The sequence below is a fragment of the Ursus americanus genome, chromosome 18, assembly GCF_024610735.1.
Source record: "Ursus americanus isolate L20-20 chromosome 18, mUrsAme1.1.p, whole genome shotgun sequence".
In the NCBI taxonomy this organism is placed as follows: domain Eukaryota; kingdom Metazoa; phylum Chordata; class Mammalia; order Carnivora; family Ursidae; genus Ursus; species Ursus americanus.
The window spans coordinates 16,825,332-16,848,494 of record NC_142144.1 but is presented as its reverse complement, the minus strand read 5'-3'; the positions used below and the strand labels follow the sequence as shown (position 1 = coordinate 16,848,494).

Here is a 23,163-nt window from a genome sequence, read left to right as displayed (position 1 = left end):
CTTAAATAATCTCGGTCACTTTGGATGAGCAAAACAGGAGACAAGGTGAAGGCACAAGAGTTCACCAGAAACATCTCATTCTGCTCAATGTGATGATGGAGAATGGGGTCCTAGGAGGCAGCCGTGGAAGCCTGACATTTTGGCCAAGCCCCTCTTTCTGAGTCAGGCTTACAAAGGGATCCTCCTGCCTCCTGAGACCCATTGGTTGTCCTGTGGCCACTGCAAGTATTCCTCGATTGTCAGATGACCATGATCACTCGTGTGTGTGTGTGTGTGCGTGCATGTGCACGTGTGTGTGTTTGGGGGTCAGCCATCAGCACAATCAAAACAAACAAAAAAGCACTTTTCCATTTGTCATTTAAGTAGGTCCATTTAACAAATCCACGACATAAAGAGGATGAGCAGAGCATCTTAGAGGTAACGTGCAAGGCTGTGTGTCCAGATGATTATGAAAGAGCCAATTCATAGCCAGCCTGGTTCCCTACACCCCAGGCTCTTCCCGGATACCTCCCGTGGACGGGTATTGACAGTGAAGCTTTCAGAGCCAGCAAGGCCCCCGAGAGGTGAAGAAGAGACAGAAGGGAACTCTGTTTGGAATAAGGAAACTCCACGTCCCCTTTGTGGCGAAAAGTCCACTACTGTCATGTGCTGGACACAGGAAGGGCTCTATGCAAATGCCAAATTTAATTAGCTCAGATCCCAGTGAAATGAACTAAATTCAATTTGCTATTTGCACTCTTCCTTTTCTCCCTTGGAGAAGTTTAGGGTTTTAAATAGCTCAGGGAGAGGGGGAAAAGAAGTAAAGTTAAAAAAAGAAAGGAAAAAGACAGAGAAACACAAAGCAGCCTAATGCCCAGACTTGTGCCAATCAAGTTGTTTTAGGTAAGACAGGGGGACTGACAGGAGCTGGGAACAGCTTTCCCCAGAGCATCTCAGAACGTGGGCAGGGGGGTATGCCTACCTTAGTGATGCCCGGCACACAGTAGGTGCTGCCTCTCAGTGTGCTCCCTGACACCCAGTAGGCTCTGACAAGTGTTGGCCAGAAGGAACGAAGCAGGAGGGGTTGTCCTCACCAGCACCTCCCATGGCGTCATGCGACAGAGACTCTGAAGAGATGTTCGCTAAGTTGATCCTGTTGGCTGAGCTATTAGTCTGTTCATCTCTAACAGAAACACCCTACCATGCGCTGAGAGTCTGCTTTTCCCTTTCCCTCACTACCACTCCCCACTCAGCCCTCCCACATTCCCATCCCAGTAGAAAACCCTATCCTTTGGAAGCAGACACCACATTGCTTCTTTTTTCCAGACATATAAATCCTGGGGTGAAAGGCATCCCTTTGGTGCAAGATTCCACCCAAAAGCTCCCGCATCTTAGGACAGCAGGGCAGAATGTGGGTTGCACCGCCTTTTAAAAAACAGTTAAGCTCAAAAAAAAAAACAAAAAACAAAAAACAAAAAACATCACTTCCTACTTCCCACCCTCTACAATAGCAAAAGTGCCAAATAATTCCACTGTCATTCAGAAATGGATTCACTGACAAGTTTTATGAACTCATTAACTAAAACGTAGGATCCCTGGGTCTTCATTCTATAAGTTGCCACGTGGCTTTAGGTGCGTCATTAACCTTCTCTGTTTTCTCATCAGAGAAAAATAACTACATCCTTCCCCCATATATTTTGCAAAGGCCCTATTCCGTTCAGATGAGAAATTCTCGCATGGCTAAGTCAGAATTCTCTTTGGTCCCTCCCAACCTTGCTACTCTGCCAACCCTCCCATCCGGGAAAAACAGCCTCCAGTCATGCGTTTACTTAGGCCAGCACACAGCAGCCATATTGGTCCCTTTCATTCTCTTCCAGAGAACAGCCAACCCATCCTTATTTCTTAGTGTCCTTCTCACTCATAATGCATCCTTCACCCTGTCCTTTTTGCTGGTCATCAAACACATTAACCTTGTTCTTGTCTCAGGGTCATGACGTTGCTCCTTCCTGGAATGTTCTTTCTCCACTTCACTCAGGTCCCTACTCGGTATCAGCTTAGAGATGCCTTCCCTTACAACCCTGCCTGAGACACCCTGTTATTCCACTCCCACATACTCTCTAACCTGCTTTATTTTTCTTCAGAGCATTTATTACTATCTGAGATGATGCCGTATCTTTGTTGCCTCTCTCTTCCATCACCATAGACCCATCAGGAGATTAGGATCTCTGTCTTTCCATCACTGTACTCTGTACTTATCGAGTGCCTGGCCTATAGTAGGCCATAAACATCTGTGGAATGAATGAATAGATAATACATGTGGAAACATGTAGAAAAGTTCAAAGCTCCAGAGCTGAAGAGAAAAATCACACGTTATCAGCCCTTCTGCGTCTGGAAAGAGAGGATTTACAGGTCCGGGAATCTCTTACAAACACATCTATGTTTTAGGAACTCACCTATTTGCTTATATGAGGAGCTCACTGGGGAAATGAAGGAAATGAAAAAAAAGGATAAATTTCATTTTGCTAGACACGGTGTGTTATTTCCCAAATTGCTCTGAATTTCTCAGGGAATGGCTTCGGGATTAGGGAGTGAGGGTGCCCAAGGCCTGGGGGCTGCCAGAGCAGGAAGACCCCCAGGGAGGACCAGGTGGGCTTGTGTTATCAGGGGAAGGCAGACCAGGGAGTGGTCTCCAGGGTCCCTGCCCCTCCAACGCCTCTTCCACCGTACCCCCTCATCCACTGGTCCCAGATTTTTTCACTCCACAGTTCATAACAAAGTTCACCCTTACCAGCGCTAGGGAGAAACCATGACTGGGGACGAGATTTATGCTCAGATATTTCCTTGCTGTGCGATTTTGAGAAAATTACTTAACCTCTTTGACTCTTTTGAAATTCTTTTTTTTTTTAATCATGAAAAACATGAACACTGATTCCCACCTCACTAGCTCTTCTCTAAGGTATTTATTTATTTTTTTAAGATTTTATTTATTTATTTGACAGAGAGAGAGCCAGCGAGAGAGGGAACACAAGCAGGGGGAGTGGGAGAGGAAGAAGCAGGCTCCCAGCAGAGCAGGGAGCCCAATGCGGGGCTCGATCCCAGGACCCTGGGATCACGCCCTGAGCCGAAGGCAGACGCTTAACAACTGAGCCACCCAGGCGCCCCTCTAAAGTATTTATGAGTAACAAAAATTAAGAGACCCACTGTGACATGGCTGTTACCCTCAGTTTCCCAGGAAGGCGTTGAGGCCTGACTTTCGAATCCTTTCTGCAGGTAGGTTCTGCCAGGTGGAGGTGAACAGATGCACTAGAATGGGAAAAGGTAATTCCTAACACCGCCCAGCTATTACTTCGCATTAAAGGAAGTGATTTGTATTCAGAGATTATGTAATTGTGAAATGCTGAACAATTACAAAATATTTTGGCTCCTTTTGGGTACGAGGGAGGGAGGCAACACCCCGAAATAGAAGAAAGTGGTGGCTCATAGGAAAATTTTATCCTATCTGTTTGTGAATGACTGGAAACTCCACCTTCCTACACATATGCTGAACACTTCCGGCAAAATGAGTCATCATGTTAGGACGGCAAGTGTTTGCTAAGCCTCTCCTGGATGCCCAGTTTCTAGACCTGAACAGCTCTCAGACTGAACCCACCGACTGAAGCAGAGGCGGGGTGCCCACCAGGAAGGGTGCAACACCACAGCAAATGTGCACAGTCAGTCAGGCCTTCCTCAGAGAGACTTATGGCCTTTTTTTTTTTTTTTTAAAGATTTTATTTATTTATTTATGTGACAGAGAGACAGCCAGCGAGAGAGGGAACACAGCAGGGGAGAGGGAGAGGAAGAAGCAGGCTCCCAGCCGAGGAGCCCGATGTGGGGCTCGATCCCGGAACACCGGGATCACGCCCTGAGCCGAAGGCAGACGCTTAACGACTGAGCTACCCAGGCGCCCCGACTTATGGCCTTTTATTTGGGGAACCATATGCCCAGGTAAGAGGAATATTCAGATTTTTCAAAGATAGTTGGATACAACTTGACTCTGATACCAACCCAAGGCATACTTAGAGTAGGGGCCGGGTAACCAAACGGAGTCCTCGCTTAGGTCTACGTCACGTGAGATGATCCTTTCCCCCCAGTCCCAAGTGTGTAATATACAGACATACATAATGAACGGCAGAGCCCTCTTCCGTTGTTCTCTTCTTTCCCATTGTTCGTCTATGATAAACTATCCTTGTGGGGCATTTCCAGATCCGCTTCCAAGTAGAGGCATTTCCATGCCCAGCCAAGAGAGGAAACCAAAACCAGCCTCTCATCCTGAGGGTTATGGATGTGGTAAGTGATACTATTAAAAACCCAAGAGAGGCAGAAGGGTGGTGGTCTATCTTATCTCCACTTAATTCACCAACCTGGTTCTTTAACAACTCAGATGGCTCCAGAAGGATGGCAGTGAGCTACCACAAACTCAAACAAATGGTCGGTTCAATTGCAGCTGCCAGATGTGGTGTCTATGCTACAGCCAATTAACGCAGCCTTGGGCATTGAGTCTGTGGCCATTGATCTGGAAAATAAGTTTTTTCCCATCCCTATCTGGAAGAAGGATCAGAAGCAGTTTCCATTCACACGAGGTAGGCATACACATTCCCGGTCTTGCCCCAGGGCTATACTAGCTATTCTACCTTCCATCATAACCGTCTGAAGGGACATGGATCATGCAGACAGTTTGCAGAATACCACACTGGTCTGCTCCCTCTGTTGATGCATCATGCTAATCAGACCAGAGGAACACGGAACGGAAAGTACATTCAAGAGTGTGCAAAGATAGACACGCTCCAAAGGGTCCAAGATAAATCCTATGAAGAATCGGGGCGTTGCCACGTCAGTGAAGAGTTTAGGTTTCTGTGGTCTGTGGCGTGTCATACATCTGTTCCAAAATAAACGAGGAATTCCTACATCTTATCCATCACCCCTCTAGGAAAGGAGCAGAATGCTTGGGAGGCCTCTGGGTTCTGAAGGCAGCATGTTTAACACTGGGGGATGTTGCCCTGACCCATTTTCCCAGTAGCATGGAAGGCTGCCAGCTCCAAGTGGACCACAGATTAGCAAAAGGTTCTGCAGCAGGTCAGTCTGTGGTGCAAACGACCTTGCCACGTGTACCATTTGACCCAGCAGACCCTGAAATATAAGAATCACTAGTCAGAATAAATCCTGTGTGGAGCTTATGGCACGTGCCATTTAGGAGACTCTGAAAGTAGATCCCCAAGATTCTAGAGTAAGGTCACGCCCCCTGCAGCAGAGAGGTCTGCATTTGCAGGGGCGAGGGGAGTCCCGGGTAATGCCACTGGGCCCCATCAAGAGACCAGGCAGCCAGAGCTGCGTGGCCTGAGCTAGATTCTGTCAGATTCACCAAGTCATGTAAAGGAGAGATGATGTATGGCAGTGGCTCACCCAAGCAAGGTCAGCACAAGTAACGGACACCACTTAATGGCCCAGACCCCCTGTCAGCCACCACTGGCACCTGTTATACTTATGGCCACCCAGCGGTGGGGTGGGAAGGCCAAGCTAACTTCACAAACAGATATTGGCTCCATATTATGCCTACAAGCCAAAAATACTTCTGCACCATGTCCAAGACTTCAAAGGGTGCACTTGGCTATTTACACTGTGAAAGAAGCAGGGCGCCTGGATGGCTCAGTCGTTAAGCGTCTGCCTTCGGCTCAGGGCGTGATCCTGGGGTCCTCGGATCGAGTCCCACATCAGGCTCCTTCACTGGGAGCCTGCTTCTTCCTCTCCCACTCCCCCTGCCTGTGTTCCCTCTCTCGCTGGCTGTCTCTCTCTCTGTCAAATAAATAAATAAAATCTTAAAAAAAAAAAAAAAAGAAAAAAGAAAGAAGGAAGGGGAGAGGTCCAAGGTACAATATCAGTGGATACATGACTTAATTGGCTTCTCAGGGGCCCCAGCAGAGAAAGACACCTTGCTTGTTCAACACTAATATAAACAAAGGCCTTTGAGAAGTCAACAAGGCACTTCTGGCCATGATTATTAATTGGTGGTGGGTTTGTGGAGGAGACGACAGAAGGACGACCATGGAACATGTCCTTTCATTCTTAGTGGTTCAGATACACGCCACAGCTCAACGCTCCACGTAACACATGTCCCAGCTCCCCAGGGCCTGCTTACAAAGCTTCCAGCCCTCCACCGCTTTTAGGCTGACTACGACTACGCGCCTGAAAGAGAATCACATCGAAAACAAGAGAGAGCAGATGGGCAGTACACATCTTTCAAAGGGGCTGGAAGCAGCAACCTGCAGGTCCTTCTGGCTCTGACATTCCATGACAAAGGAACCAAGGACGGGACTATTTTCCTCCTGTCTTGCCTCTCTCACTAAATCATGCAACAGAATCACCTGGAAAGCTGTTAAAATGCAGATTTCTGGGCTCCACCGTGGAGTGGCAGGGTCCGAGAGCCTGCAACTCTCTAGCAAGTTCTCAAAGGATACAGTCTGGCTGTTCAGAAGCCACCCTTCGAGTGTCCCTATCCCAGAGCAACAGGGACCCGGAGGCTGACCTTATGGGCAGCACTCCAGGCTCCCACATGCCGGGTTCTCACGGCCAGCTTCCATGATGGGAGGCCAGACGTGTTGCCTGGGCTTGGTGGTTCTACTGATCTGCATTCAAATCCAGACCCTGCCACTGAGCAGCCACGTGACCCGTGGCAAATGGACTTCACCTCGCGAGCCTCAAGTTTCTCATGTAAGATTAGAGTCATAATAATATCAACCTTACAGGGATATTGTGAAGATTTAATTAGATACAGTGAAAAAAAATGGGCATGGTTCTTGGCACAAAGTAAGCCCTTGGTAAATAAGGATACAATGACAGCAGTAATGCTAGTGTTCTGTAAACGGTAAAGTGCCAGCAAATATCAGAGACTGACTTCCACTGGCAGGTAGCCTTTGTTTTTCAGCTTGAATTTCATCTTCTGGGACACAGAGGGTAACAACATTAGGAGGGAAGCAAAGGAGAGAGACTATGAAGTGGGGGTTATGACCCCTCCCTCCCCACCCCTATCCCCTCTTCCTTCACCCCTCCACCTCTACCTTGCTCTTTTCTCCAAGCTCATCCTGTTTATATTTGGACTTGGGACGGTTCCCCATTTTCCTTCCCCACAGTGCCAGGCAAGGGCGAGTAGCCAAATTCTCTCCTCCCGTCTCTATAGCACACCAGTCTGTGCTTTTGTGGGATGACGCGCTCACCAGGGTCAGTACCACCCTTGGCCCGTAACACTCACACAGACATTTTTTGTTGAATTGAATTGAACTTACAGAAATTAAGGAGATGGGGTTTGGGTAGGCCCTGGTATCGTGTCTGGGTCAGTGCATGACTTTGGATAAACCTCACCCCTCATATGGGCCTCAGTTTCCCATTTGTCAAAAAGATTTCCCTGACTTCTTCCAGCTTAAGATTGCAGCTGGAGCGTCCTGGGCAGAGATCTGAGCGGGGAGTTGGTAAACCACGGTGGTGGGCCCAGATCCGCCACTAACTCTCAGTGGAGAAGTCAATTCCCCTCCTTGGGCCTCAGCTTTCTCATCTGCATTATGGGGTGATTTCTAAGTACCCATCTCTCATTCCCAAATCGAGAATTTCTAGAATATTTTATTTTAGGCCTTTTTGGGGCTCAAGGTCAAGGCATTTAAGCAGTGTTTGCCATGATGGGGAAGGAGTGTGTTTCCGTTTATCCTGAAGTGGCCACATTTTACTGGAGGCCTCTCAGATCTTACTGGATGAAATCTCCCATAATAACACATAGTAATAATGATCATTAATATTGCATGCAATCAAAGTAGCGTCATGTTATTCTCAACTCAGATGGTATCTTTTAAATGAGAGGACACTGATGCTTTAGCAAGACAAATGAAGGCAAAGAGGGACTACTGTCCGCGCCACTCACTCGAATCTTCCCTAAAATGAAGTCGCATAAGGTAGTGAAGACAGTATTGGATTTGGCTTTAAAAGCGATGGCTTCACTGCCAGGTTCTTTTACTTTCTAGTTGGCTGACTACGGGCAAGTGACTCAACCTCTCTGGGCCTCAGTCTCCTCATCTGTAAATGCTTCTCCGCCCTCCTCCCAGGGTTTTTGCAAAGATCACCTAAGATAATGGATGTGAAAATCTTTGTAAACTGTAAAGCTCTCTGCAAACACAAGGCACTGCCATTATGGTAATAAAAAGTAAATGGCACATGAATATTTCACAAGCATGGACTGGGACAGATTACTTGTAAAGTACCCCCATCTAATGGGGTTTTATAAATACACACTCCCTGTCCTTATTACGAACTTCCTAATAATCTCTTTCTAAAGCTCATCTTCAAACTCCTTTTGTCTCCCCTGTCATTTCTTCTTGATATCTCCTCTTTCACGCAGCTATTTATTACTGAACGCTGGGTGGAATTTGGGGAGACAGTGGGTCAGAAAAATCCACACATCCATATTTGTACGGAGACATAAACATAATGAAGCAAGGACACCTTGATTCTAAGCTAAGATATTAAAAAATATACATCTTCCTTGTGGGTCTGCCACAGTTGCTCCTATTAGTAATACTTAGTCTGAAATTAGGTTTAACAACCTCATCCCCATATGTAGCCTCAAATCCATTCACAGGTGGCATTAATGTGGAAAGGGAAGAAATAAGCTTAGATGCATTTTTTCTTTTTTTTTTTCCTCTTAAAAAAACGTATAAATTTTACAAAGCCTTTTGGAGTCTCTCTTGGCTAAAGGAGAAATCCTTTTGCCATTAACTGCTCCTGCAGAGAGAGCTCGCTAGCTGCAAGATCATGATGAGGGTAAGCATTAATTAAATCTAACTGCGAGAGAATAATTATGTACACATATCCGTCAGGGCAAGTTGTCACTATCCAGTAACAAAGTTGGATACAAACTCCATCAGCAGAACTGTCAGGCGGCTGTTAAAAGGATATAAATGTGTCCCAAAAGGATCATTTCATTTAGGGGGGGAAAAATTGGATTGCAAAGGATTAATGAGGCGAGGGGTTTGTGTTTTCAATTGAATGTAAAACGCAAACCAAGGAAGTTGTGATATCATCATTTAACCTTAATGTTTAGCTACATTCGGATTTCTAACACGTGGTGGGGACAATTAGACCTTGCACATCAAACTTATATTTCCATCATGCAACGAGATGAAAGGTTGAATATCTTGAAGTTATACTGCACAAAAGTTTACAACAAAATCATAACATCTCCTTTACACAGATGGCATATTCTTAATAATAATTAGGCAAGAAAATGAATGCAAATCCCACCAGGGTAATTCTGGAATTCAGGAGAGGGCCCTTTTTTTTGTGGCTGCCTTTACGTCTGTTGGATTTCAGTCCAATCTCTGTGGCCTGTATGTGTGCAGAGGCCTCACGCAGGTGATATGACTGCAAGTCTTGGTGGCAGGTGTGGCAACAGTCACAGCTACAATGTAGGAGCAGGAACAGTGGTGTTGGAAGCAGGGCCAACACTGACAGGCCATGTGAGCTTGGGCTACTGACTTCATGTCTCTGAACATCAATTTCCTTTACAAAATAGTGTTATCGAAGAGTAGTTACAATAAGATATTTGAAAATCACCTTGAACAGTGACTGGCACAAAACAGGTGGCCAATTATTGCTGCTGTGTCCTATCAGATCTATGTCCCAAGGCAGGAAATAAATCACAACCTCAGTATCCTGCACTGTCATCCTAGCTGGGCCAGTCATGAGTAGTGGTGGTTTCCAGCTGGCAGGGAATAGGAAGCCCACCTGGTTTCACTGCATGCTTGGTGGACAACTATATGGTCAACACCAAGGTCATTTATTCCAATGCACTTATAACAATTTCTAATTGTCCTTGGCTGATTGCCTACCTGTTTCCTCCTCCATGACGTGAGCCCCATGCGGGTGAGGACCTCGTGTATCTGGTTTTCTACTGTCATCTCAGGACCTAGAATGATGGCTCACACTTGGTAGCACTCAGTGGAAGGTATGGATGGAAGTCAGGTTGGAGGCCCTGGGCAGCAGGGATGTAGCAAGAAGGGCTGGAATTGGAAGATGGGAATCAGGTGCAACAGTAATAGAGAACAGCTAGGGAGAGACTCATTCTATGCTGGGGATGACACCGTAAGGATGGATGATCTGACTTGTCTGACTGTGCTGGGACCACAGAAGCTGATCTTAGAATGAGGCCAGAGTCTGTCAGAGATCCTAGCCATTCTGGGATGCTGTGACTATCAGAGTAATGACCGAGTCTTGAGTTCTCAAGATCTTGTCAAGTTATTTTTAGGTAGTCCTGCCTGAAGGCACGACTTCTTCAAGACCTTTCCCCATCTTGGAATATATGAAGATTGCTATGAATGCCACAACATTCTGCTGAAGGGGATGGTGCGGACCCATCTCAACCAACATCTTTGGCAAGGTAACCAGGCTGATGCAGACAGAGAAGGAGTTGTGCAATACAGCTATTCCCTGGAACTTTATCTTCTCCACCAGACCACGCACAGGGCCTTTATATTTCCAGAAGAGATCCTGACAAAATCGACTATTTCTATGGCCAGAAGAAGAAATATGAAGAATATTGATTGCAACAAAATACTACTACTTTATCTTGACAGTGAACATTTTTCTGGAAATGTTCAACTACAACCTCACCTACACACACTCCCATCTGTTTCCCCACCAAAAAAAATACAAAAAGCAAAACAAAACAAAAAACAAAAAATAAAATCAGTGTTCACAGATTGCTTCTCCCTATTTCCACCTCTGAATGAAAGAAATATCTTTGAGAGGGATAAAAATTAAAACCACATTTAGTCATAAATTGCAAAGCGTCATCATTGAAAATAAGATAAAAATTTCAGGAAATTGGGCCAAAGCCAGAAAACTGAGATCATAAAATGTGAAGACCCATAAAGAGAATTTCTTACTTCTTCTGAAAAATCTTTAAACTCTAATTCTTGGGGGCAGAATTTTATATATGTTCATTTGATTATCTTTTCAATAGTATAGTTTAAAATTCTGTATTCTGATTTTGCCTACTTGATCTAACAGGAAGATTTTTGTAAAAAATCTTCCCCTTTGATTACATCTTAGTCAACATGACATCATACTTCCCTCCATTTTTAAAATATATTTTGAAGCTTTATTGTTTCTCTAAGTACAGATTTCATTTGTCTCCCAATGAACTGTTCCTTTTATGATTAATAACCCTCTTTATTCCTAAGAATTTTTTGTTTCTTGTTGTAAAGTTTATTTTGCCATATATTTCTACTTCTCCCCAAGCTTCCATTTGATTAGTATTTGCCTAGTATATATTTTTCCGTTCCCTTCCCTGTCAAACGTTCCATATCTTTCTGTTTTAGGAAGATCCCTGGTAAATGGCGTGCAATTGGACTTTACTTAAGGTAATCTATCTCTGAATTTTAGTTTGCAAATTATATTTATTATAATAACTAATGCTTGGGGGCTTATTTCTACCATGTTACGTTTCAGTCTCCTGTTTTGTTTTGTTTTGTAAGTTTTTATTTAAATTCCAGTTAGTTAACATACCGTGTAATATTAGTTTCAGGTGTAGAACTTAGTGATTCAACACTTGGTGCTCAGCACACGTGTGCTCCTTAATTCCCATCACCTGTTCAATCCATCTCCCCATCCCTTCCGGTACCATCAGTTTGTCCTCCATAGTTCAGTGGGTTTCTTGCTCAGCATCACTCGTCATCATTAGGAAAATACAAATCAAAACTACAATGAGATACCACCTCAAACCTGTCAGAACAACCAAAATTAACAACTCAGGAGACAACAGATGTTGGCAAGGATGCGGAGAAAGGAGAACCCCCTTGTTAGTGGGAATGCAAGCTGGTGCAGCCCCTCTGGAAAACAGTATGGAGGTTCCTCAAGAAATTAAAAATAGAACTATCCTACATCCAGCAACTGCACTCCTACGTATTTACCCAAAGAATACAAAAATACTCATTTGAAGGGATACCTGCATCCCGATGTTCACAGCAGCATTACCTATAAGAGCCAAATTATGGAACCAGCCCAAGTGTCCACGGACTGAAGAATGGATAAAGAAGATGTGGTATATATATAGAATGGTATATTACTCAGCCATAATGAAGAATGAAACCTTGCCATTTGCAATGACAGGGATGGAGCTAGACTGTAATGCTAAGCAACATAAGTCAGTCGGAGAAAGACAGATACTGTATGAACTCACGCAATGTGGAATTTAAGAAACAAAATCAACGGAATCCTAGGGGCACAAAAGAGAGTCCCTTCTTGCTCTTGCTTTCTCTTCTCCCTTAGCCCACCACATCTTACTGTCCACCTGGAGTCACCATGGCATCAACTTCTACACTTAAAGCATGAGCTCTGCATTTCCTTCTCATTCTTTACACCTGAGGAGTTTCCTCTCTTCACCTTTGATAGACATGCATTTTCTCAAAAGTTTTATTTTATTCAACGTTGGGCGTGCACGTGCACACATGGGCAAGCATGTGCGTATAAAGCAGGAAGAAGGTCAGCTTCGTGGGCCATTCTGCTGAAAGTTCACCACACACCTCACCAGCATTCTTTTCATTTAGATACGGGAGCTTTTGTTATAAACAAAAACATGTTCGCTTTTAAAAATAAATGTTCTAGAATTGGGACTTTCCCCCCAAAATATTGAAGTCCAATATATAAATATGAAGTAGGAGCCTGATGGAAGAGTCCTACCTACTCAGCCACATAGCCCTGCCCACTCCCTGAGTGTCACTTTGGAGCACAGCTTGACAACTCTTGCTCATGGTCCGCGAGCTCTACCTGGTATCCTCAGGGTGTTTAACCACGTCTGTCTCAAACATGGGAAAATGCAAAGCCTTCTCTTTAAACTCTTCTAAGCGATTTACCCATTCGATTACAGTTGAATTAGAAAAAGGCACAAGCTGCCAGCTTCTATGTGTTTGATCCAAATTCCCCCAACAGTCAGCCCTGGCTGCAGGGAAAATGGCCTACGTGATTTCACATGTTCAAATGGCATGAAAAGAGGACAATGTTGTAAGTCAGGGGACTTGGAATTCCATTCCTGGGTCTGTTAATTCTTCTCTGCGGCATGGATGAGGTCTTCCCATCCATCATGTTCTGCATCTATGAGCAGGAAGGACTGGATAACCTTGACATTCATTTCCATCTCTGGTGGACTAAGAGAACCTAAGGAGTTATTTCCCCCAATTGTGTGCCTGAAAGCCTGGGACAACAATGCCTCTGAGACATCTGGATTCACCTACAGTCATCCAGCAAGTAGACAGTCAAGGGGTTAAATCTAGGATTCTCTCAGTCCACATCTGAGATGTTCCCTTACCCCAGGGAGTGCAGGTCAAATCCAATCCATGGTCTGTTTTTGGTGTGGTCCAGGCGCTAAAATTGGTTTTTACATCTTTAAGTGGTTCAAACAAATCAAAAGAAGATTATGTTAAGATGTGAAAATCATATGAAATTCACATTTTAAAGGTATCCATAAATGCATTCCATTCTTTTGATTAGTAGAACTCTATTACAAAAACTGTTACTCATTATTATTATTATATTTGGAATTTTGTCAGATTTGTGGAAATTTTTCTCTCATTGTGTAAGTGCCTACATAATCCTCAAGTTTGCCTCTTGGTCAGCAAAGCTTAAAATGTTTCCTATATCACCCTTTACTGAAAAAATTGGCTGATCCTGCATTAGACCATAGGCCCTTGTAAGGATGGAGCCAGGGTCCAAAATCAACTACCTTTTACATACCACAAGCCAGGCTGGATCAAACCATGACTTGAGATCCAATCCTCTTTAGCCCTATTTAAAGAAAGGCTGGTTAGCAGAGGTATAAAAATTATATGTAGTCTTTTAATCAGCTATGGATGGTTTTGAATCTGGGATGTGGTTCTCCCTGAACCAGCTGTAGCACAGTATAAAAATTCCTTCACAGATCTGAGCCTCCACTTTGCCATCAGCAAATCGGGAATAATTATGCTTGCCTCAGGGGACTGTGTTAATCAGCCCAGGCTTTAACATAAGATAGAGGCTTATTAAAATATCAATACCTATAGGTATTGTAAGAAACAGCCCAATAGGGGACTCTGGATGGTTCAGTTAGCATCTGACTCTTATTTTGGCTCTGGTTATTTTAGGGTCTAGAGATGGAGCCAGGCATTTGGCTCTGCCCTGGGTATGAAGACTGCTTCAGATTCCCTCTCTCTCTCTCTCTCTCTCTCTCCCCTTTCCCTCTCCCTCTTCCTCTTCCCCTTCCTCCCTCTCTCTTTCTAAAATAAACTTTAAAAAAACAGCCCAATATTTTGTCGCTCTGTCCTTTAAGAGGTGAACTCTTAACTTCCCCAGCCCTTGAACAGAATGAAACAGAAGGAATGATGTGTGCCTTCCAGGCTTGGGCCTCCAAAAACCTTGCATCTCCCATTCTTGCTGTTTTTGGAACCCTCCGCCATTTGACCATGCCTTGGATAGCTGGCAGACCACAGGTGCATGGCTGAGATCAGCTTAGCCTACCCCACCCAGACCAGAAGAACTGCCCAGCTGAGCCCAGTCCAGATGCTCAACTTGGATTAAAAGCCCAATAAACGGTGGCTGTCCTAAGTCACAGAGTTTGGGAGTGCCTTATTATGCCACGACTCTGACACAGTACCTGTGCCCTTCTGATAAAAGAAATATCTTAAGAGTTGTGATCTCAGTCCCCACCATCACCTGGCCCACAGCCTTGTGCTAAGGCCACTTGCGATTGCCTCTCCACCCTGCCAGGCCAGGCAGAATTGACTAAGAGCCCCTTGACATATTTCAGACAGACAAGGAAAACCACCTGGAGGAGACATACACTTTCAGCAACACAAACTTCTCCGAAAGACACATCAGAGATTTATGGAGGCAGCCGTGTACTCTGACTACAAATCAGCTCTCCCATACCCCAGCCCAACACGGCCCAGGGACTCACTGGGCTGCTGGTGGCACTGGGCCTCTTGGGAAGGGCCTGAGGCCAAGAAAAAGAAAGCCAGAGGCCCTGGAAGGGGGGGGGGAGGGGCTGGATGGAGGGGAAGGCTTGCCCATGAAATATGCACGACATTCCCAGTCTTTGAAGGTGCAAACACTCTCTGATTTCAAGATGCAACTAACCCATAGAGGGCTTAAAGGAGCATCTCCATAAACAGCATTTTCTCACAATGGCCCTGGGACATTAGAATGGCACCTATCCTCACATCTCCAGGTGCCGGGGGTGGAAACCCAAGGAGATGAAACAGTTTCCCTGATGACTCAACTGCACTTAAGAGCTGGGGTTCCAGCTAGGGTTTTCTGAGTCCAAATACTGGACTTTTCAATAGACAACAATGCTTCCCCATCAGATTTGTCATCAAAGACCATTTAAGCCGGAGGAGACCTGTGGAAATTATCGAGCACATCACCTTTGCTTTCCAAAGTAACAACACCAAAGATTTATTGGGGACTTGCCATGTTCAGTACAGCCTGCTGAGCGTTTCACATGCATTAACTCGAATCCCCCAGCCCCTCTAGGAAGTGGCCGATTATACAATCTGTAGATTAGGTAATGCCATTTTCGCCCACAAAGTCACTTCCAAAGTTGAGCAAGTCAGAGGCAGAACTGGGATATGGATTCACGTCCATCTGACTTCCAAACCTCAGCTTGTTTGCACAAAAACACACAGCCTCTTAGATGGGGACACTGAGGCCCGGAGGGTTGAAGGTCTTGTCCAAGATCATGCAGCCCATGTGATTAATTGTCCATTAATCCATCAAGCATTAACTGAGCATCTGCTATTTCTCAGGAGCTAGGCTAGTCAATGAAAGCACAGGCATGCCCTGGACATAGCCACTGCACTTCATGAGTTTAATTAAGGGAGAAGAGAGGTGGCCATAAATTACTCTAATAAAAGGTAATAAATGACAAATACCACGAGGAAGATAGAGAAGAGGTTATCAGAGCTTCTGGCTCCTTTATCCTTCCTGACAGATACACCCAGATACACTCTTTTACTGCAAGACACTATCCTCAGAATGCAGACTTATGTAAATATATAAATATATTTTTTTTTCCTGTTTATTGGTAACTGGCTATAAATTATTCACTTAGTTGGAGGAAAATATTCAGAAACATTAATGGCTTTAAATTATCTGCCTTACTAGGTTGTTGCAATGCTTAAATATTGAACGGGCAGCCCCAGGTTCCATCTTTATTTGTTCTTTGTACCCCTAACCTCTCTCCCTGCTTAGCAGCCTTCCCCTTCTACCAGGGAGGTTTGGGTAGAGGTCCCTGACCTTTTTGCTAAAGCAAGTCTTGAAGCTGCATAATCAGAATGAATGCAGTTCTACTGGAAACCATGAGATTGTTGCAGGGAGAGGAAGAGGACTGGAAGACATCAGCTTTCTGGGGTCTGGACCTTTGTCTGGGATGAAATTGTTCTTTTTTCCTCCACCTCCCTGCCATGTCTCGTGCTAGATGTTCCTCCCAGTCCCCACTGCCATGTGCCAAAAGCCTGCTTGCCCTTCCAAACAATGCCTTAAGGCAACTTTCTTTGTGAAGTCTTCAAATCTGTCCCAAATGAAAAGCGTACATACTTTCTGCAAGCCCCTGAGGACAGGGCATGGCTCCCTAAGGTCAGAGGACATCCTGACTCTTGTCCTGTCCCAGAGAGAGATGCCTCACCTTCCCGAGTCTTCTAGCCCCTCAACACCCTCACAGCAGCACTGATGACGCAGAAACACTGGTCAGTGCGCGAGAAGCTACAACCGCTTCCTTCCAGGATCTAGACTAGGCTGGTACCATTTCACAGCTTGAAGACCTTGGCTGGACTAGCCGGGACTAAAACCAAGTCATCCGACAACTGCAATGTGGGCTCTGTCTGGGCCCCGAGGTCACAGTTTCATAGTCTACTAGCTGGATAAACTTGGGCAAGTTACTTAACTGAAGTTTGAACTTCCTCTGTTGCAGACTGGGACAATTACAGTCCTTACCTTATGGGATCTGGGGAAGCTTTTCAGTGAGATAACATGTGATGAGCACAGTACTTAGAATATACTAAAAAAACTAAATGCTCAGGAGATGTTCGTGCACCACATCTCACTAACTGTCTGTAGTCTACGATGCTCCCAGCTGCCTTGTTTCATCCATCCATCCATCCACACATTCTCCCATTCAGCCGACTGCTATGCTATGCCCGTTCTGTTACACACTGGAGCTACAGAGAGACATAAATCACTGTCGTTCCCATCATGGAACTGTCAGAGCTGGGGAGGGAGACAGATGTGTCCACACGTATTTACAGCGGATTGTGATAAAGGCTGAGACAGAAAGCAGCACCGGGCTGCATCTGTCCAGACAAAGGAGTGGCTCGCTCAGTGGAAGTTAGGGCTGAGGGCGTGCCGGCTGTGCGTTCTTCACAGAGAAGACTTTGAAACTGAATTCTGAAAAATGAGTAGAAATCCGCTGCCTGGGGTACAAAGAAGGGAGGAAAGGAGGGTGTTTAAGGCAGAACATGATCTGTACACAGACTTAGAAAGCAAGGCAGGTTGGCTGACCAGAAACGTGGCCAGTGCGCCGGAAGCCACAGAATGCAGAGGCTTGGGGCTTGGAGGGAGGTAGGGGCAGCCTGCCGCCAGGCTAGGAAGGAGCCTTGTGGAGGAGACGATGGCAACTTTTTACCCTATTAAACGTGTTCCCTTCATCTTGTAGAGTCTTGCTTCTAAAATGGAGTAAATGTAGCCCTAATGGGTAATGATACCAATATAAATAAGAGTAATAATAAAACAGTAATGATAAAAATAAAACAACGGAGGACATGTGTTCCATGTGCACTTTTTGCTGGGCTCTGTGCTCACTGCTTTATAAGCATTATTTCATTTGCTCCTATAGAAACCCTTTGAAGATGGTACAGCATAAGCTTCGTTCTTCCTGGGACATCACTGTTGCCTAAAGACTTGAGAAAATATTAAATGATTTAGCTGAAAAAAATAAGATAGCATAATTTAAAGTAAAATAAGCATGCACATGTTATGAAATCGAATGCCATGGGTTGTTTTTTGGGGTTTTTTGTTTGTTTGTTTTTGTTTTTTTAGGTGGAAACTGGGATCTGGGGTTTATGGGTGATGCCTTTGGAAGTGTGTGGATTCTCACCTGTCTTTAGGAAGACTTCATCGCAAAAGCTTGAGATGTCCCCAAGGCAAGGGACAGACGATCAGGGAAATGTTGTAGGCAGGAGAGTGACGTGGCCAGATTCAGTGTGTTTGTAAACGACTGCTCCAGCCGCCAGGGTGGAAGATGGATTTGTGGATGTAGGGGCTGTTGCAGGACTCTGGACGAGGAATAATGGAACCTCAGTCAGGTCAGAGTAGTGGCCCAGGGAGCACGGGGCAGAGCTGGGAGCTGGAAGCCTCTGCAGGTCACACGAGCAGAACCCTGATGACGGTGATAACATCGGCTACTCGTTATTAAGTCAGTCGCCCAAGTGCCAGGCCCTGCACTGCACATTTTGTAGATATTCCTACAACCCATATAGGACGTTGGTATTATTAACACCATTTTACAGATGGGAAAACTGAGGCTAACACAGCTTCTTCATTTGCTTAAGCTCATTCAGTTACCCTATGGTGGTTAGTTCAATTTTGAAGAGAAAAGTCCCACTTTAAAACCACCAGCTAAACTTCATGAACCTTGGGAAGCTCTTCCTCACATCAAAAGCAATCTTCCCCTGCTTTATTTTAGCCCCAACACATTCACTCTTCCCTGCCTGAGGACGCTGGGAAGTGCCGGCCCAGCAGCTGCCTCATAAAACCCTGTCAGAGTCACAAGGGCAGCAATCCAGTGCCCCAGCGCCTTCCTGTGTCCGCCTAAGGATGATGCCCTAGAGCGTCCACGAAGCCTCTGAGGAGGAAGCCAGAGCCACAGAAACACATGGGAGCTCCTTTTAACCATGTGCTCCATTCCACGACCCTGGTTCTCCACTCCCCACTCCACCTGCTGTGAACCGCTGGGCACCACGGCCTGGGCACGAAGCCCACGGAAGCAGATAGAGGCCAGATGTTTCCACTCTGGATCAGAAGGCCTGACACCACTTCTGTGGCAGGGAGATGAGCCGGGGATTGAAAGACCGAGAATCCAGACCCTCGTACTGTACCTAGGGCTTCCGATGGTCAGTGCGGGCGGATGCAGTGCTTCCAACACCTCACGTCTAGGGTCATTTCTGTTCCACGAGATGGGAATCAATGTCCCAGGGGGAAAAAGAGCATCTGTGGTCAAGACAGCTGCATAGATGTGGAGGTAAACAAAGAAACCCAGCTTTCTGTACTACAGGACTTCCTAGCGTCTTCAAGAATCGAAGATGCATTTGGGGATTTCCAACAGGGAGAAGGAGAATGCAGAATCTGTACGACCTTCATGGGCCATGGAATTCTTCAGTCCAAGAACATCTTGAGGACCCGTGGCAGTAAGTATGTGAGCTGGGAACTGCAGGGCTGGCTCACGGGATCCTTAGTCTCTCTTGCAAAAAACCTTACCCGACGGTGGCAGTGAAATCACGAGCACAATGTTATTAAGCCATTTTGAAAATTGCCTTAACAGCAACCACTTGAGTACAGTTAATGTGCTATCCATCAGTGAGTCTATCTCTAGAGGAAACAAGATTCCCTGGAGGTCTGTACCAAGAGGTTTTGGTTTATCCTGGATCCCTCCTACATCGCCAATTCAGAAGTTATAAAACTGAGCCACTTTCGAATGATCTTTGAGGTTAATGCACTCATTTATTCCACAAATATTTATTAAGCATGTTCTGCATGTTCTAGGTATTAGACTTATGAATATGAAATACATTTTTTGAGAGGAAGATAGTAAATAAGGAAACAAACAAAAATAATTTAAGACCACGGTATTTTGGAACGAGTGAAAAAAGGGTTATAGAGCACGTCTTGGGGTAGAAAGCTTTAAGCTGGGTGGTCATGGAAGATGGTTCGGAGGAGCTCATATCTGAGCTGAGAGCTGAACAGTGGGAGAACAGCCAGGAAAGCAGCCAGGGAGGGGGGTGTAAAGAGACACAGCAAGGGGAAGACAGCAAGTTGTCAGATACGAAAGCCGGGAACCATTCGCCGGGTTCCTGCAATCCAAAGGAAGGCAATGTGGCTGGATCACAGGAAATGCCAAGAGAGTCAAGAGAGCAGGAGCTGGATCCAGATAGAACAGGAGACTGGCAAGTAGTTTGGGCTGTAATCTAAGGACAACAGGAAAATACTGAATGATTTTAATCAGAAAGGGACCATATCTGGTTTAGGTTTCTAAAAAGATCACTCTGGCTACTTTGGGGAGATGGAACCTCAAGGAGGGTATAGTTGCAAAGCAGGAGGTGAGAGGTGGCAGTGGTCATAATGGTGACGAAGAAAGGGAGGACAGATTCGAGATACATTTAGGGGAAAAATGCATTTCTTCTTGCCTTAGTTCTCTTAGGCCCAATTTGACTTGTAAATCGAAATAACTTAATATCCAATCATCATCTAAGTCAAACAGCAGATTTTCATTAATAAGCAAAATTCTGAAATTCTGCCCAAGAGTGAAGGCCAAGTTTGATGGCCAATTCTGATGGCCCCCCACCAAAAAGAAGTTCCATGTGGCATTGTTTATGGCACCGTTTAATGGTGAATTATCAGAGACAGCCGAAATGCCCAAGAGTAGAAGGCTTGTTAAGACGGTTATGGTGCAAAAGGCGGAGTTTTGGAGGGAAGAATTCGGTAGTATAACAAATGTTTCAGACACGGCACTAAGGAAATGAATTCAGACTGGCAGTGAGAACAGCGGGGAGGTTATGGACTGGGAGTCACTTGTACTCACGGGGGCTGTATTTGCAGGGAGGATCTAGGAGGGGAATTCTTGGTGAATGATGGAAAACAAAAGATGGATAGAAAAGGCTGAATGAAACTACAAGTGACCTTGAATAAATATAAAATAGGACAAATACATGACAGTATTTATTCAGCTCCCGACACACATTAGCTGAGCATTCCGTGCTGCCCGCATTCGCAACTTCATCTGATCTTCACAGCAATGCTCTGGGGTAGAGACTAACATCCCATTGTGGAGAAGGGGAGACTGAGCCTCGGAGACATCCGGGGACTCTTTGCAAGCCACGCAAGTTGAAGTTGACGGGACTGGGAATAGCACTGGACGCTGCTGACTTCAAAGCAACTTGCTCCTCATTACGAATCAGTTCAACCATGTGAATTCCAAAATGCAACTCTGTCATCAACTCTTGCCTCGATTTATGACCTCAGTTTAATGGGCAGATCCTTGGTTTTTCACGGGGTTCAGGGTTTCACAGGATAAAGGCCTAGACATTCTCTCATCACATAACAACATCTACCATGTGAGCAGGCCCTGATTTAGGCCCAGAAATGCAAAGAGGATTCAAACAATCAGACAATTCCCACCTTCAAAGAATTCTCTGTCTAGCTAAGGAAGGAGCCAGACAAGAGCAAATTATATTACACAACAATGCAATCAGTGCTTAACACATATGTGAAGATGTGGGAGAGCTCACACACACGAGAATTCAGAGTGAGTTCTGATTGTGACAGCCAGTGACGTCTTCATGGAAATGTGCCATGCAAGTTAAGTTTGGGAATACAGGTAGGACCACGCTAGCTCGGAATACAGTGGTTTAGTTACAAAGTTTGGTACTCAGCTGGATTAGCTCTTCCTGGCTCTCCTACTTCCAAAGGTGTTCCTTTAGGCAAGTTACTGCAGCTTTCTGTGCCTTAGTGATGTCATCTGTAAAATGGGAGTTACTACGATACCTCCTACAAAGGATTGCTGGGAACCAAATTTAGCCTGCTGCCTGGAGTAAGTAAGTGTCCCCAAATTACAACAATTGCTCATAGGGTCTGGATAGGTGATTTAAGGCAGGGAGAGCAGCACGGAAAGGAACATGGAGGTGGAACGCACAAATTTAGGTGAGACAGCAGAGAGACAAGGGCTCTGCAATGGCCTTGAATGTTCTTTCCACGAGCCCAGACACTTCTGGAGGCACTGGACAGCCACTTAAGTTCTGGGAGAAGAGGAGTGACATCATCAGAACTCTGTTCATAGGAGTTAGAGACCTGAGAGGCCAGAAGAAGAGAAGAGCTGGAGGCTACTGAGTGAACGTAAAGAGAAGGGAAGGGGTCTGGATGTCAAAGCAGTGATAAGGGGATGCATCCCATCTACAAAGTCATACAGATGACCAGAGGGAGAAAGAGGTGATGATGGTGACAATGAAGAGGAGGAGGAGAAGAGAACGGGAAGAGGAGGAGGAGAAGAAGAAGGAGGGAGAGGTCTATCTTTTATCGCATGCTGGGTGGGCACTGTGCTAAGATATCGTAACAACCCCATGAGAAAGGAATGGCTTGGAGAAGCAGAGCCACCCGCCCAAGGTGACGTGGTTACTTAAGAGCAGAACCAAAATTTGAATCTGGTTCTGTCTAGACCGCGATACTACTCAGGGTATCAAAGAGTGACGCCAAAACCTGTTCTGCGATCCCAGCTTGAGAACACCTTCCATGAGAGCGTCCGCCTCTCCTGCGCTCTCCAAAGTGCCTCCAGCTACAATGTAAAGAGCGTCTACTGGGCTCACACCCCATGTGGGGCGCTTTCCATAGATTGTCGCCAGTCTTCTCAGCTGCTCTACAAGACGGTCCATTCCCGTCTCAGAGGAGGCAGCTGGGGCTCAGAGACACACCCAGGGGCACAGGGCTGCTGTCTGCAAGCCTCAGCTGAGATGACTGATCGGTGCCACCGCGGCACGATTCCAGGAGCACAGGGCAGCAAGGGGAAGGGGGCACGGCTCTTCCCGGTAACTTCGGAACCTGGGGACAGCCCACTGACGCCCTGGCAAGTGGTGCTGGGAGGGCCTACCTCGAGACTTGCTCCTCCGCTTCCGTTTCCCTGCCGAGGCCCTGCGCGGGGCTGGCTGCAGCTGACCGATCTCGATGGGCGTGTTAGCGCGGAAACTCTCCTTGAACTTCTGCATCAGGGACTCCACTGTCTCCTGCGTCGCCTCAGCTGCTGCTACAGGGTGGGCAATGGGGCTGAGGTTAGGGCTCGGCCCACCCCCAGCCCCTGGAGGACTGGGCCTGGCCACCCTG

General features: G+C 45.8%; 1 protein-coding gene across 2 annotated transcripts in view; it reads right to left on the bottom strand.

Moving 5' to 3' along the window:
• Positions 1-23,163, bottom strand: part of ASTN2 (astrotactin 2) — an 845,639-nt gene that overhangs the window by 572,825 nt on the left and 249,651 nt on the right. For both annotated transcript variants that reach the window (XM_045791077.2, XM_087869420.1), the window contains exon 4: positions 22,934-23,086. In XM_045791077.2, the coding sequence (XP_045647033.1) occupies positions 22,934-23,086 (153 nt within the window). The remainder of the gene's footprint in view (positions 1-22,933; positions 23,087-23,163) is intronic.